General features: G+C 43.5%; 1 protein-coding gene across 1 annotated transcript in view; it reads left to right on the forward strand.

Moving 5' to 3' along the window:
* Nucleotides 1-12,184: 12,184 nt before the first annotated feature.
* Nucleotides 12,185-23,964, forward strand: part of LOC124013344 (CXADR-like membrane protein) — a 138,033-nt gene continuing 126,253 nt past the window's right edge. Inside the window, exon 1 of the mRNA XM_046327644.1 lies at nt 12,185-12,622. Within this exon, the coding sequence (XP_046183600.1) occupies nt 12,592-12,622 (31 nt within the window). The 5' untranslated portion in view covers nt 12,185-12,591. The remainder of the gene's footprint in view (nt 12,623-23,964) is intronic.

A 23,964-nucleotide genomic window follows, 5' to 3' on the forward strand; every position in this document is an offset into this window, starting at 1 on the left:
TACGCTGGGAGTCAGGAAGCAGATGCAGAAGGTGAGTTTAATAATGGAATGATACAATTGAACAAACGTGACAAGCGTACTGGACGTGAGAGAAAACAATAATAACTAATGACTGATGACAAGTGAGGGCTAAATAAAGAGGGAGGGATCAAGGAGAAACTGATGACCAGGTGTGCGTAATTATGGGGAACATGTGTGCGTAATATAGTTGCCAGGACCGGTGGTTAGTAGACCAGTGACGTTGAGCGCAGGAGGGTGGGAGCAGGAGTAGGTGTGACATTAACATAAGGACAACTCAGTATGCTATTCTGTTCATCTGAAATAGACTACATTTTCTTCATATCGTGTTTCTTTAGACCTGTCTAAAATAAATCATGGATTTATTGTGATAATGTAGGCTATATTACATGTATTTATTAGACATTTTAAAATGTAGACGTTCTAAAGGTCTGCATCAGTGTCAAAGCCAGGAGATACTAAATGTGTTTATGTTAATTAAAGGTAAATTACTGTGAGATCGTCAGTTATTGTCTTCACAATCACCAATCACCGGCTGACAAAATGTCAAGACCACCATAGCCCTATCCAAGACAACCATCAAGTTTGACTAAATACAAAAAATAACCACATAGAAGCCTACAGTATGACGGATTTGTTGGTGTAAAATAACAGGTGAAAAAAGAATGTTAGGAATCTTAGCAATGTAATCTGGGAGGGTGCTTACTTTAGCTGCTTGATTAATGAACACGTGTGGGAGTGTTATGGGTACTCCTCCACAGCTTAATCTAGAGTAGAGCGCCTGTTGATTTACTGTAGCAGTCCTGCAGTCAACACACACACACACAATCATCCTGCAAACAGTAAAGAAGAGGAGATGTTAGGTAGTGCCTGCAGTGTGTCTGTCACACACAAACACACACCACTACTGTAGGCTCAAGGCTTCGAAATCCAATTCATCGGAATCCATCAATGTATATTGAAATCTCCACCTTAAATCCTAATTCATTTTAATCCATAGTAGACAGTAAACTGTAATACCATCACTAGATATTCCAATTAGTTGATTTCTGGTTCATTTGGTCTACCACTATGGGAACAACCACACACGTAGCATTTAAAGTAAAACATTGAATACCCCAAAATGGATAGAACTGTGCAGCCGTTCCTGAATAATCACTTACATCACCCTAAAAACAAGTGAGTCTGATTTTCCTTTTCAGTCAAACCATCATTTTGCAGGACAATCCAAATGTCTTGCCTCTGAAATTCTTTCCCTTTAAATGATGTAGGCCTCAACAAAAATGACTGCAACTAAAGCTGTAATGAAATATTAATAAAAGGGCACGTGGATTCATAAATAGGTCTTTAAGTTCATATTTTGGTGTTGCTGTCCTTTTCCCTCTTTCCTGGAAGGCTCAGCAACCTCCCAGTGGGCAAAACCTGGTTAAAAAGATGTCTTTATCATGTCCTATGCCCATTGGGCTGTGCCCTGGACACGTTTTCATCTGTAAGGTGGGTTGCTTAATCAAGAGCTCTATTTGAGCATATGAGCTAAGCAGTTCTACCTGACCCGGCATAGTGGTTTTAACTTCCTCTTGCCAGGGGACACGCTATTTAGATGCCTTGTTTACAAGTAAGGCTCTCTGAATGACCTAAATAAGGATGCTAAACTTAAATGCCTTGTAACTGAGGACATGTTAAATTAATCATTGCCAAAACCCACTTTCACCCGTGTCGTCGCTGCCCTAAATAGTCTGCTAATTTGCCTGAAGAAAGTTGTGCCTTAGTTTGCAATATGACACCGACAGTAAATAGCATACTGTACTACCCCACGTTGTCATCGACCATGCAGGTGAGAGTTGAAAGAATCAGCATCATGTCGCACGAATAGCAGCAGAGGCTTTTAAATTGGGCTTATGATGTCATCCATGACTAAACAATCAAGAGCCTGTTCAGATCTTCTTCGTTTCCAAGTAAAGCGTGAATAAAGAACTGTCATGTGCATGAAACAGCACTGCACTTCAAAAATTGTCCTCTGCATTGTCACATTTGACAGGTCCGCTTTATTGTTTTGCTGCCAGTCGAGGTTTCTCCTTAATCAGGTCATGATAATAAGTTCCAACCACCCTCTGTGCTCTTTTTTCAGAAGACGATCTTGATAAATAATTGGGAAGAGAAAAAAACAGGCCAATGTTGCGAAAGGCTTTTGAAGCTGACCATTCCATAATTTCAGGAAAGATCTATTCTGAGAAGAAAGCAAATCCCAGGGCAATTAGCATGAATGTTGCCACCCTCTCTAAACAACCGATGTTCGGAAAAGAGCCCCTTTAGAGACTAACTCGCTGACTGTCATGAACGTGTATGTTTCTGCCATGTGATGTCACATTAAAAAAGAAATGTCAAGAAAAGATCAAATGGCCCAGTTGTGGTCTTTCTTCTTGGAATAACAAACATTGTTGGGTGACTCCTTGGAGTCTTCAAGCACACATGTATGAATACGCCAACGGTTCCTATGCTAGACTGTTATTTATTGACTTCAGTTCAGCGTTTAGCACAATACAGCCACATGTCATACTCAGCCTGTTAAAGCACATGGGTGTTAAGCCCTACACTTTAAGGTGGTAACACTCATTCCTGACTAGCCGTACTCTGCAGGTTAGAGTTAACAGTACCCTCTCTGAGGCTAGAGACATTAGCACAGGGTTATGTGAGTTAACCCATCTTATTCACACTGTACACAAATTAAAGCACTAGCAGTAATCCGGATAACTATATTCTTGGTCTGATGTATAAAGATGCTGATACTACTGTGTACAGGTCAAAGATTCAAAGGTTTGTCAAATGGTGTGATGAGCACCATCTCATTCTTAATATAAAGAAAACGGAGGAGATGGTGTTTCATCACAAAACCACGTGCCTGTGGTTCACTGACACTCTTTACAATGCCAACATAGCACAGGTTAGTTGGTATACGTCCATGGACGTACACATGGACAATGTGTTGAGCTGGAAGGTCCAAGTAGAGAGTGCCTGCTTCAGAGTCCAACAATGCCTCTATTTCCTACTTGGAGTTGCTCCTGTTCTATCATGTGGTCATAGAGAGTATCCTGAGATACGGCATCACAGTCTGGTTTGGCAATTTATCAGTTCAACTGAAATCCCAAATTGCCCACCTGATACAAATTGCCATGAAGGCCATGGATGTGAGGCAACATCCCTCCCTGCAGACTAGTTTTGAACAGGCTGTTATCGGACAAGACCACACAATTATTTTAGATCACACCAGATCAGATTACTCCCATGTACTTTACTTAGAGTATTAGCTCCTCCCCTCAGGCAGACCCTATAGGGTCCCTTCTCTCCTCAGGCTGATGCTACAGGGTCCCTCCTACCGTCAGGCAGACACTACATGGTCCCTCCTCTCCTCAGGCAGATGCTATAGGGTCCCTCCTTTCCTCAGGCAGACACTATAGGGTCCCTCCTCTCCTCAAGCAGATGCTATAGGGTCCCTCCTCTCCTCAGACAGACACTATAGGGTCCCTCCTCTCCCCAGGCAGACACTATAGGGTCCCTCCTCTCCTCAAGCAGATGCTATAGGTTCCCTCCTCTCCTCAGACAGACACTATAGGGTCCCTCCTCTCCTCAGGCAGATGCTATAGGGTCCCTCCTCTCCTCAGACAGACACTATAGGGTCCCTCCTCTCCCCAGGCAGACACTATAGGGTCCCTCCTCTCCTCAGGCAGACACTATAGGGTCCTTCCTCTCCTCAGGCAGATACCATACCATGGAGACTTGTTTACATACTGGACGTGATCTCTCACCAATCAATTCAAAGGATTCAGGAATGGACAGGATGTCACTGGTACACCACCATTGGTCTAAACGGTTATACATTCAGTTCTAATTGGATCAGACAACTCAGCCCCCACTGTTTTTCATCAATCAGTTACTCAGGCTGAGAATACTTGTCAACCTTAGCAGCCATTAGAATGAATACTCTAAGGCAATGACAGTAATCTTACATAATACTAAAACTGTGTCCTAATTGGAACCACATTCCCTACAAAGTGCACTACTTTTGACCATGGCCCATAGGGCTCTGGCTAAACGTAGTGCAGTATATAGGGAATGGGTGACATTTGGGACACAGAGAAGAAAAGCTAGCGTAAATTAGCCAATCAATAGTATCTGGAGTGTTTACAGTCCATTGTCCTTGTGTAGATGTTCAGAGGAGCTAATGCAGATCCTTTAACAGGAGATACATATTTAAACCACACACACACACATGCATGCAAGGGCACACACCCACATACATACAAACACACAAACACACACACACACCACCCCCACCCCACCACCCAAAGACACCTCAGCTTACAGTTTCTTTCAATCACTTTGGCAAATTTTGAAGATGTAGATGGCATATACTAAGTACAAAACTCTAAACTGATAACCTTTGATTGTGAGTGTATTCATTGGGGTTTCACACATCTTTCACCCCTGAGTTATTCATGCAAAATATACATTTTCTGTGAAATACCATGAGCACATTTTGTTTAGTCACCAATACATACTGCACTACTTTTGGCCAGAGCCCTATGGGCCATGGTCAAAAGTAGTGCACTTTGTAGGGAATGTGGTTCCAATTAGGACACCATTTTAGTCTCATGATAGAATAGTCTTATAGTTGATGTCGGAAGTTTACATACACTTAGGTTGGAATCATTAAAACTCGTTTTCAACCACTCCACAAATGTCTTGTTAACAAACTATAGTTTTGGCAAGTTGGTGAGGACATCTACTTTGTGCATGACACAAGTCATTTTTCCAACAATTGTTTACAGACAGATTATTTCACTTATAATTCACTGTATCATAATTCCAGTGGGTCAGAAGCTTACATACATTAAGTTGACTGTGCCTTTAAACAGCTTGGGAAATTCCAGAAAATGATGTCATGGCTTTAGAAGCTTCTGATAAGCTAATTGACATCATTTGAGTCAATTGGAGGAGTACCTGTGGATGTATTTCAAGGCCTACCTTCACTGCACATGGGGACAAAGATTGTACTTTTAGGAGAAATGTACTCTGGTCTGATGAAACAGAAATAGAACTGTTTGGCCATAATGACCATCATTATGTTTGGAGGAAAAATGGGGAGGCTTGCAAGCCAAAGAACACCATCACAACTGTGAAGCACGGGGGTGGCAGCATCATGTTGTAGGGGTGCTTTGCTGCAGGAGGGACTGGTGCACTTTACAAAAAAGCGAAGGAAAATTATGTGGATATATGGAAGCAACATCTCAAGACATCAGTCAGGAAGTTAAAGCTTGGTCACAAATGGGTCTTCCAAATGTACAATGACCCCAAGCATACTTCCAAAGTTGTGGCAAAATGGCTGAAGGGCAAAAAAGTCATGGTATTGGAGTGGCCGTCATAAAGCCCTGACCTCAATCCTATAGAAAATCTGTGGGCAGAACTGAAAAAGAGTGTGCGTGCAAGGAGACCTACAAACCTGAGTTAGTTACACAAGCTCTGTCAGGTGGAATCGGACAAAATTCACCCAACTTATTGTGGGAACCTTGTGGATGTCACATCTGCTCCCACTATGCCCTCTGGTGTCCACCCGGTGTCATCCTAACCTGCAGTTCTCTCCCTGCATACACTCTCTCTCTCTCTTGGTGTGATTGTGTGGTTGGAGACAGGTGTGCTGGAGTCAGAGCAGATCCCTACCAGCTGCAAATCATCCCATAAATCAAGACCTCTACATACACTCATTCCTGCCACCACCACTCTGCCAGATCGTAATCTCTGCTCAGTCAGTTGTTATCCTAGCCTTTTGTCACTTCGCAAGATCCTGTTGCCCTGCTGTGCTTGTTTCCCTGCCTTACACAGTTTTGTCCTCTTGTTGCAGTACCTCTCTGTCTCTGTCTCCTGTACCACGTCCCCCACCAGCCACCTTGCTCTGGACTTCACTCACCCCCACCACCTTGGATTCCCCTCCCCTCAGGACCTGTTTATCCTGTTCAACTCAGTCAACTACAACCTCACTCTACACTTCTTGTTTTTCTGCAACTCATCTGAGCTACCCCGGTTCTGCTCTCCATATCTCTCTGTGTACAATAAACATTTTCAGTTCCTTCATCCCTGCTTCTGCATCTGAGTCCACTCTTGGGTTCCCCTGTGTTCGCTCCGCGTAACAGTACGATCTGGACAGAAGATGAACCCAGCAGACTCTCCAGCTCTTCACCAAATTCTTGTTGGTCAAGGCACCCTTCTGGACCAACATGACCAAGCCCTGAAAACCCTGCTAGAGAACGTCAAGGAGTTTTCACGGAGTCTGTCTGACCTGCAGGTCTGAACCTCCGTTTAGAATTCACAACCTGTCTCCAGTTCCTCTTCTCCACTCCGGAAGCCTTTTGTTCCCGACTCCTGAGCGCTATGATGGCAATCTTGGGCTTTGCAGAGCCTTTATTGTACAATGTTCACTAGGGTTTGAGCAACAGCCCTACTCATATGCTAGTGAACGCTCCAAAATGTATTTTGTGCCACTGCGGTTTGTGAGAGACAGTCATCATTCTGCTTCTCTTACAATGGATTCACAGATGAGATGAGGAAGGTCTTTGAAAGGATGCTGCTAAACGACTTCTGTCCCTTCGTCAAGGTTCTCAGAGTGTGGCTGAGATGGCATGTGAGTTCCTCGCCGCAGAGAGCGGCTGGAATGATGAGGCCCTTCAGGGAGCATTCCCGGAACGCACTCACTGAGACCCTCAAGGACGAGTTGATATCCAGAGAGGAGCCTGATGGACTTGATGAACTAATTTCTCTCACTATCCGCATTGACAACTGTCTCCATGAGTGTCGGAGGGAAGGGGGAGGTAGGGTTGCATGTCCCATAGCATCTGCTTCTATGCCTTGCTCAAATTATTAGACTGCATCACATCACCAGGCAGGTTCCAATCCTGAACCCATGCAGCTCGGCCGGACTCGTCTATCTCCAGAGGACAGGCAACGGCGTATCGGTACTAGGAACTGTCTAAATTGTGGCCAGGTTGGTCACCTGGTCTCCACTTGTACACTGTGTCCCGCAAAAGAGAGGGCTCAGCATTTGTGGGGGATATACTGTTGAGCCAAATTGCCTGCCCATCAGGCCAACCTTGTGTGGCAGAGGCAGGCTTTTCCTCTGCCTGCTCTCATCGATTCAGTCACCGACGAGAGTTTTCTGGACCCAGGGGGTTGTTAAGCAGTTGGGCCTGGACACTGTTTTGCTTGATTCACCTCTGGAAGCCAACGCTCTCAATGGAAAACTACTCTTCCGTGTTTTGGAGAGAACTGTTCCTGTTATTCTGCGTCTCTCTGGTAATCACCAGGAAAAGATCAGGTTCCATTTCATCGACTGTTCTCACTCACCTCTGGTTCTGGGCTATTCATGGTTAAAGCTATACAATCCACAGATTGACTGGTCTACCGGAAGGGTTACTACTTGGAGTACATTTTGCCATTCTAATTGTATACATTCTGCCCTTCCTCCTGCCTTCTCTGCACCCCAGTCCATTCCAGATCCTCAAGACCTGTCTTCTGTTCCTCCAGAATATCGCGGTCTAACTCCTGTATTCAGCAAGCACCACACCCCATCTCTGCCGCCTCATTGGCATTACGACTGTGCTATCAAGCTTCAGCCTGGAGCTCCTCTCCCTAGTAGCAGGTTGTATAACCTCTCTCGCCCTGAGCAAGAGGCCATGGAGGAATACATCCAGGACTCACTGGCTGTCGGACATGTCAGGCCTTCTTCCTCTCCGGTGGGAACTGGATTTTTCTTTGTCACGAATAAGGACGGATCACTGAAGCCATGCATAGACTTCTTTTGGTTGAATAGTATCACTGTCAGGAATAAGTATCCCTTGCCACTTATCAGTTCTGCTTTTGCCCCACTCCATGGTGCCACAGTATTTACTAAACTGGACCTTTGGAATGCCTACCATCTTGTCCGCATCAGAGAGGGAGATGAGTGGAAAACGGTGTTCAACACACCACTTGGACATTTTGAGGACCTTGTTTTGCCTTTTGGCCTCACTAACGCCCCAGCTGTTTTTCAGGGCTTGTTGAAGGATGTCCTGAGGGATGTCATTGGGTGTTTTGTTTTTGTCTATGTGGATTACATTCTCATTTTTTCGAAGAACTTTGAGGCTCACAAGCAACACGTCCACCAAGTTCTCCAAAGGCTATTGGAGAATAAGCTTTTTGTCAAGGCTGAGAAATGTGTGTTTCATGTTTCCTCTGTGTCCTTCTTGGGTTACATTATTGCTCAAGGACAGCTATGAATGGACCCTGCCAAGGTTAGGGCAGTCACAGAGGGGCCTGTGCCTGCGAATCTGAAGCAGTTACAGCGTTTTCTGGGGTTTGCAAATTTTTATAGATGATTCATCCGTGACTACAGTCATTTGGCAGCTCTAACCGCTCTCACCTCAACCTCTACTCGATTCCACTGGTTCCCAGAGGCAGAGACAGTGTTCCGGGAAGCACCGCTTCACTTCTGCTCCAATCCTTACCCAGCCAGTGTCAGGATTTGGCCAGGGTTGTTCCGGTTTTTGGTCACTAGATGCCCCCATTGTGCCTTTTGACCTTTTGTTTTCCCTTGATCCCCATTATTATTTGCACCTGTGCCTCGTTTCCCCTGATTGTATTTAAACCCTTTGTTTTCCTCTGTTCTTTGCTCTGTGTTTGTATGTTAGCACCCAGCCCTAGTACTCTGTAAACTCTTGTTGATCCCGGTGGACTCTCTTGTGGAATTCTGTTTTTTGTTCTTGTTTGTTTGTTTTTGAGTATCTTTTGAGGCTTTTTGTGCTTTACCTTCCACCTTGTGGATTTACCTTTTTTGTCTTGGAGGATTACCTTTTGTTCTTGTGGAATTCCTTTTGAGGTTGTGGAGTTACATGTTTTCCTGAAGAACTTCACTTTTTACTTCATTAAATACACCGTCTCAAGTACTGCTGTGTCTGCCTCATCTTCTGGGTTCTGCCAACTATTCGTGGCTCAGTTGGTTAAGTGACTGTTTCTCACTCCGGAGACCTGGGTTTGTAACCGGGTCCTGACAGCCAGACCCAGAACACCAGTTCGTCCTCAAGGTGGACGCTTCCGACACAGGGGTAGGTGCAGTCCTGTCTCAACGTTCTCCCCCGGATCAGAAGTTCCATCCTTGTGCCTTCTTGTCCCGCAAGCTCTCACCTGCAGAGAGAAATTTTGACATAGGCAACCGGGAACTCTTAGCTGTTAAGCCGGCTCTTGAGGAGTGGCGTCACTGGTTAGAGGGTTCAGTACTTCCCTTCATTGTGTGGACGGATCATAAAAATCTAGCCTACATCCAGACCACCAAAAGTCTCAACTCTCGGCAGGCCAGGTGGGCATTGTTTTTTGGAAGATTGAACTTCACACTCACTTGTCGCCCGGATCTAAGAATACCAAGCCTGATGCCCTCTCTCAACAGTTCATCGCAGAGTTCCAAGCCTGAGACTATTATGCCATCCTCCTGCATCGTTAGGCTCATGTAAGGCTCTGTTTGTGACAGATTCAGTTTGTTCTGATCTTCAATGGGCCCATTCTACTCACCTCTCCTGTCACCCTGGCATGAACCGGACAGTCTCCTTCCTGCGTCAGCGATTTTGGTGGCCCACCATGGAGAGAATTCATATCAGCCTGCTTCATCCTCTTCCCATACCTAGTCGCCCCTGGTCACACATAGCTTTGGACTTCGTCACTGGGCTTCCCCCATCAAATAGTAACTCAGTCATCCTCACTATTATTGACCAATTTTCTAAAGCGGCTCACTTTATTCCCCTCTCCAAGCTTCCATCCTCCAGGGAGACTGCGGACTGCGGACGGGTGGCAGTATCTGGTGGACTGGGGAGGATACGGGCCTGAGGAGTGTCCCGTCATCATAATCTAGATCCCTCCTTCTTACAGGATTTTTACACCTTACACCCAGACAAGCCGGGTCGTGGCGTCTGTAGAGAGGGGGGGGTGTACTGTCACATCTGCTACTGCTACAACTACGCCCTCTGGTGTCCATCCGGTGTCGTCCTAACCTGCAGTTCTCTCTCTGTCTCTCTGTCTCTCTGTCTCTGTGTATGGTTGGCGTCAGAGCAGATCCCTACCAGCATTCTTAAAATGAAGTGGTGATTCTAACTGACCTAAGATGGGGAATTCTGCATGTCCTTTAGTGATTACTGTTGTTGCCTTAGAGTACTCATTCTAATGGCTGCTGAGGTTGACAAGTCTTCTCAGCCTGAATAACTGATTGATGAATACCAGTTGGAGCTGAGTTGTCTGAGCCAATTAGAATTCAAAGTATAACCGTTTTGTCCAATGGTGGTGTACCAGTGACATCCTGTCCATTCCTGAATCCTTTGAAACGATTGGTGAGAGATCATGTCCAGTATGTAGACAAGTCTTTATGGTATGGCTGAGATAAGATCATCATCATCATCCTATAGACTGCTGAGGTTTGCTCTTGGTTTGGATATATCCCTGTCTCTGTCTATATATCTGTCTCTCTCTCTCATTCATGGTTTCACTTTTGACACTCTTGACAAAAACAATGAAGGAGATCATATTTCCTCTCTCTCGATTTTCACTTTTGTGCGCAATCATGACAGGAATGAAACGTAACTCCGGCGCTTCATCTGTTTGTCCAATGTAGATGAATGACTTTAAGGTCTGTTTAGAAATAATAGTTTTGTTATGTTTGTATAACCAAGCAGTAATTTGGCACTGAACTTTGTAATGATCGTTCCTAGCATTTTGGAATGGTTGCTATAATAAGTGAAGCTTTATTATTGGGAGAGATGGTAATGTCCTCAGCCATCATTGATCCACACTGAGAATCCCTGAGCAGGGGGAAAACATGAGGGCCAATATACCCTTGATTCATTTTTAATGAGCCCAGGTCTTTGTTCCACACTCTGCTATTTCAAGACATATTCACAGTCAACACATTTAAGATCATGTTCAGCTTTTGTCTCGTTTATTCTGGTGGCGCTAGACTTCTCATCAGAAATGGACAGGGTGAAATTAAAAGCGATCTAGTAATTGCTAGAATGTGAAGTTATAGAACGATTTGACAATATGCCATGCGTACGGTGCCCATGTTATGACAGCCTCATTCTGTTGTGGCTAGATCGAAGACTGCGAGCTTGCCAGTCATTTGCAGTTTTATCAAGGATTTAGTAATCCAGCCATGACTGCTGTGCTTGCTCTGGTACATATCAGCAAAAGCAATACATCATAGGCCAAGCTGTGTGTGAGGAAATTCAATTCTGAAAATAAAAGTCACGAAGCAAGAACAAAATAACAATTGTATTGCCTGAATGGAACCCTGTGGTAAAACAAAGGAAGGACTGATAGATAGTGAAGCAGAGACAGAATGGCCATAGGCCAGTTCTGGCAAAGGCCAGATGAGCTGGTCCATTTTAGCCCAGTGGGCCAGTCTAAATTGGGGGGTTTTGCACAGAATTATCATTATTTGGCTAATAATTAGCCATTTCTGGTCCCAATCAGCCCCTGTAGTGAAGTATTTTGGATGCCACTGTGATCTCCACTATGGGAGTCACCAGCAGCACCACTACTTACCCTTCCAATTCCCATTCAGCACCAACAGAGAAGGGGAATTACATACCCAAAAACAAGCAGAACAGGTACTGAAATGTTCAGTTGGTGACTCATAGATCAGGGTTGTCATTGCCCTCATTTCTAAATTAAGTAGATTGAATATGATCTTTTCCATAATTGGTATCTGAAAATGTAATCATCATCAATTTGTGCATATGATTTTACAGTGCTTGGTGATTAAAATATCATCAAAATTAATCAAATACATATTTCTATTTGAATGCTATATTTAACCAGGGAAGTTACATTGACATTTATTTTTAAAGTGCATGTGGATATAGAGTGGTATTTGTCCCTTTCATAATGTTATAATATGCTGTGCAAATCTCTATTTTTGTGAGGGCTTCGTTTGAGATCTCTCCACTGCAGTCACTCCAACTCCAGTGCTCTTTGTTCACGGTGATGTTGCTGTAGTACTGTACCTTGCAAATGTGATGAGTGGCCAATCATATTCGTACTTCTTGTCCCGTAGGAAATGTGTTGGTGTGAAACCGCTCGCACTGGCACCGGAAGGGCATGTGTGCCGTGTACGCTCGCAACTGTAGAGGTCCCCCCTTTTCAGCGGGTTGCGCGCACAGCTATTGCACCCGCTTTTTATCCTGTGTAAAGAGGAGAGAGTGAGGGGGCATATGTACGGATCCTGCACGACCGCAGACATGTATCCTCCGTGAAGTGTAGCGCAAGGCAACTCTAAGATACCGGGTGTTCTGCGAGAAACAATGAACATGTGCGGCTCTATTTCTGAATGAGCACAAGGACATGTTCGATATGCGTTGTAGCCTACCTATAGACCAACATCATTAGCACTATTCCAATTTCATTCAGATTTGAGGGCACAGGTATATGACTTAAACTCATTTTAGGGAAGAAAGAAGACGTGGTGTTCTGCTGTTTTTTGTGGAATTTTCGCTCCAGCTGAGAGTCGTGATGTCTGGCTCATTTCACACATTGTTCCTGGGTAAGTTCAGTGCATGAGCCACGCGCCGTTATATTAATTAAATAAGAATGTGCCAAAGTGTAGCGTAATCCATGTTACCCGTGAACTAGCATAGTAGCCTATGCTTTATTCTGGGCTGTATAGCAATTTAGATGATAGGTAAGTGTGAATCAAAATAATATTTTACAATGCCGTCCCAGTTTAAAGATGTGTTAAAGATCTCCCCATTGCAAGAACCTTTCCACCCATCCCAAGCATATCTGAAAACGTAACTATTGTGTTTTTTGAAGCTCATTCAAATTAATGATAAATAATGTCGCCTAGACAATCATTACGAAGTCGATTTACATTTGCGTATTCATGAGTTCTTGCATGTTCAAGTTGTCCTAAGGGTGATTATGAGCGTCCAACAGGTATTTTGAACACACCTTAAAATGTATATAGCTAGGCCTATTGTGTTTTTAGTCTTTTTTAAAGCTTCTGTTGCCTATACAAGGTGATGAAGAAACAACTTGGAAAGATATCACAACTTATTACCATTATTTGGCTAATAATTAGCCATTTCTGGTCCCAGTCAGCCCCTGTAGTGAAGTACTTTGGATGCCACTGTGATCTCCACTATGGGAGTCACCAGCAGCACCACTACTTACCCTTCCAATTCCCATTCAGCACCAACAGAGAAGGGGAATTACATACCCAAAAACAAGCAGAACAGGTACTGAAATGTTCAGTTGGTGACTCATAGATCAGGGTTGTCATTGCCCTCATTTCTAAATAAAGTAGATTGACTATTATCTTTTCCATAATTGGTATCTGAAAATGTAATCATCATCAATTTGTGCATATGATTTTACAGTGCCTGGTGATTAAAATATCATCAAAATTAATCAAATACATATTTCTATTTGAATGCTATATTTAACCAGGGAAGTCACATTGACATCTATTTTTAAAATGAACCTGAACATGCATGTGGATATAGAGTGGTATTTTGTCCCTTTCATAATGTTATAATATGCTGTGCAAATCTCTATTTGTGAGGGCTTCGTTTGAGATCTCTCCACTGCAGTCACTCCAACTCCAGTGCTCTTTGTTCACGGTGATGTTGCTGTAGTACTGTACCTTGCAAATGTGATTAGTGGCCAATCATATTCGTACTTCTTGTCCCGTAGAAAATGTGTTGGTGTGAAACCGCTCGCACTGGCACCGGAAGGGCATGTGTGCCGTGTACGCTCGCAAATGTAGAGGTCCCTCTTTTTCAGCGGGCTGCGCGCACAGCTATTGCACCCGCTTTTTATCCTGTGTAAAGAGGAGAGAGTGAGGAGGCATATGTACGGATCCTGCACGACCGCAGACATGTATCCTCCGTGAAGTGTAGTGCAAGGCAACTCTAGGCAGTGGCGGTTCTAGACCATTTCAACTGGGGGGGGGGGGGGGGGGGGGGCCAGTTGTACTGTTACAGGGGCCAGTTACATTAGACGTTATTGTTGTCATCATTTTCTTCACTGCAGGCATTAGCAGGCAAAAGACCATGTTCATAATCATCATCGTTGCCGCTGTCAAATAACGGAGGTAAAAAAAAGAAAGATAGCAAAAATGAGTTATGTGAAAATGATTTCATACTCCACATTTAGGGGGGCCACAAGGGGTCCATTATTGTTGTCACAGGGGCACTGCCCCCCAGAACCGCCACTGACTCTAAGATACTGGGTGCTCTGCGAGGAAAAATAATGAGATTTCAACCTTTCAAAAAGACAGAAATAAGTTTGTTGATTTCCCAATGTTATCATTATGCTTTCAACCATCTAAAGCACAACCAAATTCAAATTGGAATATGACAGATATGTTGTATTTAAAAAACAATTAATGTGTTATCACTATGCTACATCTAATAGCACAACCAAATGACCTGGATTACAGTTGAGATTACATTAAACGTACATGCAAGTGACCAATGTTGCTCAAGATTCTGTGCAGATTATTACAGCTATTGTGAAGATCTCACAGACCTGCGACCTATGTATGCTATATTGAACATGCACACTTTCTATGATTACATAAGAAGACATATACAGTGCCTTCAATAACTATTCATACCCCTTGATTTATTCCACATTTTGTTGTGTTATGGCCTGAATTCATAATGGATTAAATAAAAATAAAAAACTTGTAAAAATGTAACCTTTATTTAACTAGGCAAGTCAGTTAAGAATACATTCTTATTTACAATGACAGCCTACCAGGGGAACTGCCTTGTTCAGGGGCAGAAGACAGATTTTTACCTTGTCAGCTCGGGGATTCGATCCAGCGCACTAATCACTGGCCCTACTGCTGCCCCAAATGGATTTCATCTTTCATCCATCTACGCACAATCTTTTGCAAATGTATTGAAAATGAAATGGAGAAACATCTCATTTACAGAAGTATTCACACCCCTGAGTCAATACTTTGTAGAAGCACCTTTGGCAGTGATTACAGATTTGAGTCATCTTGGCTATGTATGTATCAATTTTGCAGCTGGATTTGGGGATTTTCTCCCATTTTTCCTTGCAGATTTTATCAAGCTCTGTTAAGTTAGATGGGGAGTGGTGGTAAACAGCCATCTTAAAGTCTTTCCACAGATTTTCATTAGGGTTCAACGCTGGGCTTTGGCTTGGCCACTCAAGGACTTTGATATTCTTGTTCTGAAGCCATTCCAGCATTTTTTGGCTGTATGCTTGGGGTCATTGTCCCGGAACGTAAATCTTCACCCCAGCCTAAAGTAATTTGCACTCTGAAGCAGGTTCTCATTTAAGGATTTGTCTGTATTCGGCTCCATTCATTGTTCCCTCTATCCTTACCAGTCTCCCAGTCCCTGCCGCTGAAAAGCATCCCCATAGCATGATTCTGCCACCACAATGAATCACGGAAGGGATTGTGTTAGACGGGTGTTGAGCTGTCCTGGTTTTCGCCAGACATAGCGCTTTGCATTCAGGCTAAATAGTACATTTTTTTTGTCTCATCAGACCACATCATCTTTTGCCTTATGGTCTCTGAGTCTTTCATGTGCATTTTTGCAAACTCCAGGCGTGCTTTCATGTGCCTTTTTCTCAGGAGTGGCTTCCGCCTGTCCAATCTCCCATAAAGCCCAGATTTGTGAAGTGCTGTACAGACTGTTGTCGTTCTGGCAGGTCCTCCCATCTCAGCCAAGGAACTGTGTAGTTCTATCAGAGTGGTCATTGTGTTCTTGGTCACGTCCCTGAACAAGATCCTTTTTGCCTGGTTGCCAAGTTTGGTCGGACGGACAGTTCTTGGCAGAGTCTGGGGAGTTCCATATTTTTGCAATTTCCCAATGATGGAGACACTGTGCTTTTGGAAACTTTCAACACACTACCAATTGTTTTATACCCTTCCCCAGATATATGCCTCATCACAAATCTCGGGGATCTACATGGCCTTTAAATTGTTTAACTTGGGTCAAACGTTTTCGGGCAGCCTTCCACAAGCTTCCCACAATACGTTGGGTGAATTTTGGCCCATTCCTCCTGACAGAGCTGGTGTAACTGAGTCCGGTTTGTAGGCCTTTTTCAGTTCTGCACAAAACATGTTCTATAGGATTGAGGTCAGGGCTTTGTGATGGCCACTCCAATACCTTGACTTTGTTGTCCTTAATTAAGCAATTTTGCAAGTATGCTTGGGGTCATTGTCCATTTGGAAGACCCATTTGTGAACAAGCTTTAACTTCCTGACTGATGTTGCTTCAATATATCCACATAATTTTCTCTCCTCATGATGCCATCTACTTTGTGAAGTGCACCAGTCCCTCCTGCAGCAAAGCACCCACACAACATGATGGTGCCACCCCCGTGCTTCATGGTTGGGATGGTGTTCTTCGGCTTGCAAGCTTCCCCCCTTTTTCCTCCAAACATAATGATGGTCATTATTGCCAAAAAGTTATATTTTTGTTTTATCAGACCAGAGGACATTTCTCCTAAAAGTACGATCTTTGTCCCCATGTGCAGATGCTAACCATAGTCTGTCTTTTTTATGGCAGTTTTGGAGCAGTGGCTTATTCCTCACTGAGCCTTTCAGGTTATGTCGATATAGGACTCGTTTTACTGTGGATATAGGTACTTTTGAACCTGTTTCCTCCAGCATCTTCACAAGGTCTTTTGCTGTTGTTCTGGGATTTATTTGCACTTTTCGCACCAAAGTGCATTCATCTCTAGGAGACAGAACGCGTTTCCTTCCTGAGCGGTATGACGGCTGCGTGGTCCCATGGTGTTTATACTTGCGTGGTATTTCTTGTAAAGATGAATGTGGTACCTTCAGGCATTTGGAAATTGCTCCCAAGGATGAACCAGACTTGTGGAGGTCTACAATTGTTTTTCTGAGGTCTTGGCTGATTTATTTTGATTTTCCCATGATGTCAAGTAAAGAGGCACTGAGTTTGAAGGTAGGCCTTGAAAAACATCCACAAGTACACCTCCAATTGACTCAAACGATGTCAATTAGCCTCAGAAGCTGCTAAAGCCATGACATAATGTCTGCAATGTTGGGTTGTATTGGAGAGAGTCCCAGTCTTTAAATAATTTGCCACACACAGTCTGTGCCAGTATTTCGTTTTCATGCTATTGAGCGCCGAGAATCCACTCTCACATAGGTACGTGGTTCCAAAGGACATCAGTGTCTTAGCAGAGCGATTTGCCATGGCAGGCTACTCTCAGCGCAGCCCTATCCAGACATCTGTCAGTGGCTTCTGATTCAATTTAATTTTCACAGAACCGCTTGTTGCAATTTCGATGAGGATCTCTTGTTCAGATATCGGTAAGCAGCTGGAGGCAGGGCATGAAAAGGATAACGAATCCAGTTGTTTGCATTGTCCGTTCGGGATAGTACCTGCATAATTGTGCACCCATCTCACTCAGGTGCTTAGCTATATCACATTTGTCATTGTCCGTAAGCTTGAGTTCATTTGCACACAAAAACTCATACAATGATGGAAAGACCTGTGTGTAGTCCTTGTTAATGCAGACAGAAAAGAGCTCCAACTTCTTAACCATAGCCTCAGTTTTGTCCCGCACATTGAATATAGTTGTGGAGAGTCCCTGTAATCCTAGATTCAGATCATTCAGGTTAGAAAAAATATCACCCAGATAGGCTAGTCGAGTTTCATCACCCAGATAGGCTAGTCGTGTGAGATACTCGTCATCATGCAAGCGGTCAGACAAGTGAAAATTATGGCCAGAAAAGAAAACGTAACTTTAATCTTGTCTCTCAAATTAAAAAACGTGTTTATTTTGCCCCTTGATAACCAGCGCACTTCTGTATATTGTAAAAGCGTTACATGGTCGCTACCCATATCATTGCATAATGCAGAAAATACAAGAGTTCAGGGGCCTTGCTTTAATAACAAATTGAAACATTTTCACTGGAGTGTCCAAAATGTCTTTCAAGCTGTCAGGCATTCCCTTGTCATCAAGATCCTCTCAGTGGATGCTGCAGTGTACCTAAGTGGTGTCGGGAGCAACTGCTTGCATTTCTGTTAGCATTCCACTATGTTTCCCTGTCATGGCTTTTGCTCCATCAGTTCAGATACCAACACATCTTGACGACCAAAGTCCATTTGATGTCACAAAGCTGTCCAGTACTTAAAACATATCCTCTCATGTTGTCCTGGTTTCCAGTGGTTTGCAGAAGGGGATGTCTTCCTTAATTGACCTCCATTAACATAACATATACCAGGAGCTGTGCCAGGCTCACCACGTCTGTTGACTCATCCAGCTGTAACGCGTATAATTCACTGGCTTGTATACGAAACAGTAATTGTTTCAAAACATCTCCTGCCATGTCACTGATGCGTTGTGAAACAGTGTTGTTTGATGAAGGCATTGTCTCTGTAGTTTTTTTGTCCTTTTCTCCCAGCATTGTTCCAGCCATATCCACAGCAGCAGAAAGAATGAAGTTCTCCACAATAGTATGGGGCTTACCTGTCTTAGCCTCTCGGTAGTTCACCATATAAGACTCTTCTAGCCCTTTCTTATTCATGGTATCTGTTGCTTTTATACATGTCTTACTACTTGAAAGTCGTCTTTATTCTCACTCACACTACGCTCTGTAGTGCCTTGCAGTTGGAGGCCAAGCAGTTGCCATACCAGGCAGTGATGCAACCAGTCAGGATGCTCTCGATGGTGCAGCTGTAGAACCTTTTGAGGATCTGAGGACATATGCCAAATCTTTTCAGTCTCCTGAGGGGGAATAGGTTTTGTCGTGCCCATTTCAAGACTGTCATGGTGTGCTTGGACCATGTTAGTTTGTTGGTGATGTGGACACCAAGGAGCTTGAAGCTCTCAACCTGCTCCACTTCAGCCCCGTTGATGAGAATGGGGGCGTGCTCGGTCCTCTTTTTCCTGTAGTCTACAATCATCTCCTTTGTCTTGATCACATTGAGGGAGAGGTTGTTTTCCTTGCACCACATGGCCAGGTCTCTGACCTCCTCCCTATAGGCAGTCTCTTTGTTGTCAGTGATCATGCCTACCACTGTTGTGTCATTGGCAAATTTAATGATGGCGTTGGAGTCATGCCTGGCCGTACAGTCATGATTGAACAGGGAGTACAGGAGGGGGCTAAGCACGGACCTCTGAGGGGCCCCTGTGTTGAGGATAATCGGGGGGGGATGTGTTGTTACCTACCCTTACCACCTGGGGGCGGCCCGTCAGGATGTCCAGGATCCAGTTGCAGAGGGAGGTGTTCAGTCCCTGGGTCCTTAGGTTATTGGTGAGCTTTGAGGGCACTATGGTGTTGAACGCTGAGATGTAGTCAATGAATAGCATTCTCACAATAGCAAATTGGAGTGGGTCTAGGGTTTCTGGGATAATGATGTTGCTGTGAGCCATGACCAGCCTTTCAAAGAACTTAATGGCTACAGACGTGAGTGCCACGGGTCAGTAGTCATTTAGGCAGGTTACCTTAGTGTTCTTGGGGCCAGGCACTGTGGTGGACTGCTTAAAACATGTTTGTATTACAGACTCGGACAGGGAGAGGTTGAAAATGTCAGTGAAGACACTTGCTAGTTGGTCAGCTCATGCGCACAGTACACGTCCTGGTAATCCGTCTGGCCCTGCAGTCTTGTGAATGTTGACCTGTCTAAAGGTCTTACTCACATTGGCTGCGGAGAACGTGATCACACAGTCTTCCGGTACAGCTGGTGCTCTCATGCATGTTTCAATGTTATTTCCCTCGAAGCAAGCACAGAAGTAGTTTAGCTTGTCCGGTCGGCTCGTGTCACTGGGCAACTGTGCTTCCCTTTGTAGTCTGTAATGCTTTGAAGGCCCTGCCACGTTCGACTAACGTCAGAGCCGGTGTAGTATGACTCAATCTTAGTCCTATATGGATGCTTTGCCTGTTTGATGGTTCATCGGAGGGCATAGTGGGATTTCTTATAAGCTTCCGGGTTAGAGTCCTGCTCCTTGAAAGTGGCAGCTCTAGCCTTTAGTTCAGTGCGGATGCTGCCTGTAATCCCTGGCTTCTGGTTGGGGTATGTACGTACGGTCACTGTGGGGATGATGTCGTCAATGCACTTATTGATGAATCCAATGACAGATGTGGTGTACTCCTCATTGCCATTGGAGGAATCCCGGAACATATTCCAGTCTGTGCAAAACAGTCCTATAGTTTAGCATCTGCTTCATCTGAACACTTTTTTATTGATCTAGTCACTGGTGCTCCCTGCTTAAATTTTGGCTTGTACGCAGGAATCAGGAGGATGGAATTATGGTCAGATTTGCCAAATGGAGGGCGAGGGAGAGCTTTGTATGCATCTCTGTGTGTGGAGTATAGGTAGTCCAGAGACATTTTCTCTCTGGTTGCACATTTAACATGCTGATAGAAATTTGGTATAACTGATTTAAGTTTCCCTGCATTAAAGTCCCCGGCTACTTGGAGCGCTGCCTCTGGTCTCGTTTTCTTGTTTGGTTTTGGCGGAATACAGCTCATTCAATGCTATCTTAGTGCCATCCTCTGACTGTGGTGGTATGTAAACAGCTACAACGAATACAGATGAAAACTCTCTCTGTAGGTAGTGTGGTCTGCAGAGTTTCAAGAGTAACTCCTCAGGCAAACAATAGCTCAAGATTTCCTTAGATATCGTGCACCAGCTGTTGTTTACAAAAATACATAGACCGCCGCCCCTTGTCTTACCAGACGCCACTGTTCTATCGTATAACCAGCCAGCTGTATGTTGATATTGTCGTTGTTCAGCCACGACTCCGTTTTATTTTATTGTCCAAAGATTGCATGTTTGCTAGCAGACGGAAGTGGGGGTTTATACAATCGCCTCCGACTTCTCAGAAGACAGCCCGCTCTCCGGTCTCTCTTTCTCCGCCTCCTCTTCATGCAGATCACTGGGGTCAGGGCCTGTCCGCCTCGGGCTCGTCAGAGTTGTGAAAGAAGAAAAAGGATTCTGCTAGTCCGTGGTGAGTAATCACAGTCCTGATGTCTAGAAGTTATTTTCTGTCATTTAAATGTTCTTTTTTAATTTCAGCTTTATTTAACCAGGTTAGCTAGTTGAGAACAAGTTCTCATTTACAACTGCGACCTGGCCAAGATAAAGCAAAGCAGTGTGACAGAAACAACAACACAGAGTTACACATGAAATAAACAAGCGTACAGTCAATAACTCAATAGAAAAAAAGAACGTCTATATACAGTGTGTGCAAATGGCATGAGGAAGTATGGCAATAAATAGGCCATAGTAGAAAATAGACGTTAGCGGCAACAATATGTACAAATAGAGTAAAGAAATTATAATAAGTTACAAACATCGCAGATAAACGAACAAAAAACACAATCGGTTGGGGTCATGTGAAACGTCTGCATTCTGCTCCGGCGCCATTTTACACAAGTGTGATTCATAACTTGTGAACAATACATGGTAAAGACATAGGGTTTGGACTATTGTTTTTTTTAATGCAATTCTCCATTGAATTAATATATTTTTTTGGAAACATTGAATTAAATAATTTCATGGGTGAACACCCTATAGACTACAGTTTTAGGTATTTGCTGCAACTTAAGTAATCTCGTCCAAGAAGGCTATAGTTAGACCTAGGCTATAGCCTACTTATTGACTTAGAAAACTACTTTTTTTCATTATCATGTGAAATGTTTTACATTCATATGCGATTCAGCAATACGAAAGAAAGTAATGTTAGTCATCCTGAAAGTCCTCCTGAACTATGTTGTTTGTGTGTTTGTCATCAGGTCATGCCTACAGACACGTGTGTGTGGTAATGTCCCAATCTCGCTGAACCGTCAGGAGAGACCAAGAGCGGGGCACGTCACCACAATTAGCCTGCTTGTCCATAGGGTGATGAGACTGAATGCTCATTAGTTGCATCGTCGCAGTGAGTTAGACAAGCCATGCAGCCCGGCCCAAGTGGCAGAAACTACACGGTTTCATGATATAGTCAGTTTGCCTTGGAGCATTTCAAACCAAACAAGTTGGCTAGTCAGTGAGGAAAAAAAACATTTGGGGAAAGTTCAGCTAATCCAGCCTTGTCATTTATGAGTTTGGTCACAGAACTGTATGTAAGCCTAAGTATGTTTTTAACATGTAATTCAACTTGTGCCTTTGATAAATCCCTGACAATAGCCTATAATATTAAACTAGGCTATAAAGTACATCTGAATGAGCTAACAACCTCTTTCAGTGTATAGGACAGCCTAGATATTATAGAATGATTAATGATCTTGTCGTAATTCACTCTATGGCTAGTCATAGTCTCACACCTCAGGAGGAGATATCCAAACAGTGCTAAATGTTATTATTATCCATTACATCCAATATCCTCCAACCAATGTTTCCTCTCAATTTCTGGTGGTACTGAGCAAATTTCAAGTCTTGAACGTTGGGAAATTTCTGTGGAACTTCAAGTGCGTTTACTGTGAGCACTGAGGCTGTACCCACTTTACAGATACAATTTCAGACAGGGGTCAAATAGGCTACTGTGGTTATTTGATCATAATGTAGGCCTAACATCAAAAACAATGGAGAGAAGGCATCCCATAACATTTTAACATGGAAATAGCTGTTCTATCATTCAGCCTACAGAAGCAGCCAATGTGTGGTGTTCAATGTATGCCTACATTCCATTAGACTTTTGAATAGAAGAATAGCCTGTTAATCCACTTGTCCTTCAGACAAGGAGGTGTCTGAAAATATTGTTGTGTTGTTGATGATGCAAGAAACCACTTTACAAAATAAAATGCATTATTATTCCCATACCATTATTACAGAAAATCAGCCAAATTATGCTACCCTCTGCCTATTGGCTACTTATCTTATTTAAGCCCATCTCAAAATACAACACTGCCCTTTTAAGGCAAATACAAACTATTTACCCGACTCGCTTTTCAAATATGTATAGAAATGTACACACGTTTTGTGCTCTTGTAGGAAGCAACACCCCCCTTATTGCTGACTACAAATGATCTATAACTGGTATAATAACTCACTAACTAGCAAAGGATATGATCAGATGTGCACACGTGGCTACATGCAGCTCCCGCTTTGATCTCAAAACAGGCGCATCTACTCATGACCCTCATGCTGTAAAAACAGTCCAGGTCAAAGTGAACGGCACAGATCCATATATGGCAATGATGTATTTGCATATATCTCTGGTCCTTCTGTAGCTCAGTTGGTAGAGCATGGCGCTTGTAACGCCAGGGTAGTGGGTTCGATCCCCGGGACCACCCATACGTAGAATGTATGCACACATGACTGTAAGTCGCTTTGGATAAAAGCGTCTGCTAAATGGCATATATTATTATATTATATTATATTATTATATATTATATAGGCCTACTGCAGTTCTGATTGGTTATGCTGCACCGGTCTGTGTAGGTCTGTGTAGAGTCTGTCAATGCAATAGAATCCTACTCAGATGCGTTCTGCCTACAACAAAATCTCTGCATAGTTTGTTTTGCATACTAAGTCTTGCACAGTTGGTTTTGTTTCGGTATGTTCCATTGAAAGGGGTTAATATTGCGTTGATTCGATCACAATTCTCAAAGTAAAGGGAACATTGATAGTGTTAACTAAAGGAGAAAACTCTCGAAAGTTGAGTGAAGTTGAATCTCGTGCTTCTCTCCTCAGGCTGAAATTTCTTCTGAGAGGCAGTCTCGGTTCCCACCCACGCGTGCAGCTTAGAGGGAACAAAACTAATAATCAGAAAAATACAATGAAGTACAGTGTAAGAAGCATTTCACATTGAATCCTCTTGTGACATCCATTTTGGAACAAGCTGAAAGCTTCCAATGGAAAACATTTTTAGATGACTGACTGGAATGGTGAATAACCCTGGCACTGTTCATGTGTCAGA

The sequence above is a fragment of the Oncorhynchus gorbuscha genome, linkage group LG02 (assembly GCF_021184085.1).
Source record: "Oncorhynchus gorbuscha isolate QuinsamMale2020 ecotype Even-year linkage group LG02, OgorEven_v1.0, whole genome shotgun sequence".
Classification (NCBI taxonomy): Eukaryota; Metazoa; Chordata; class Actinopteri; order Salmoniformes; family Salmonidae; genus Oncorhynchus; species Oncorhynchus gorbuscha.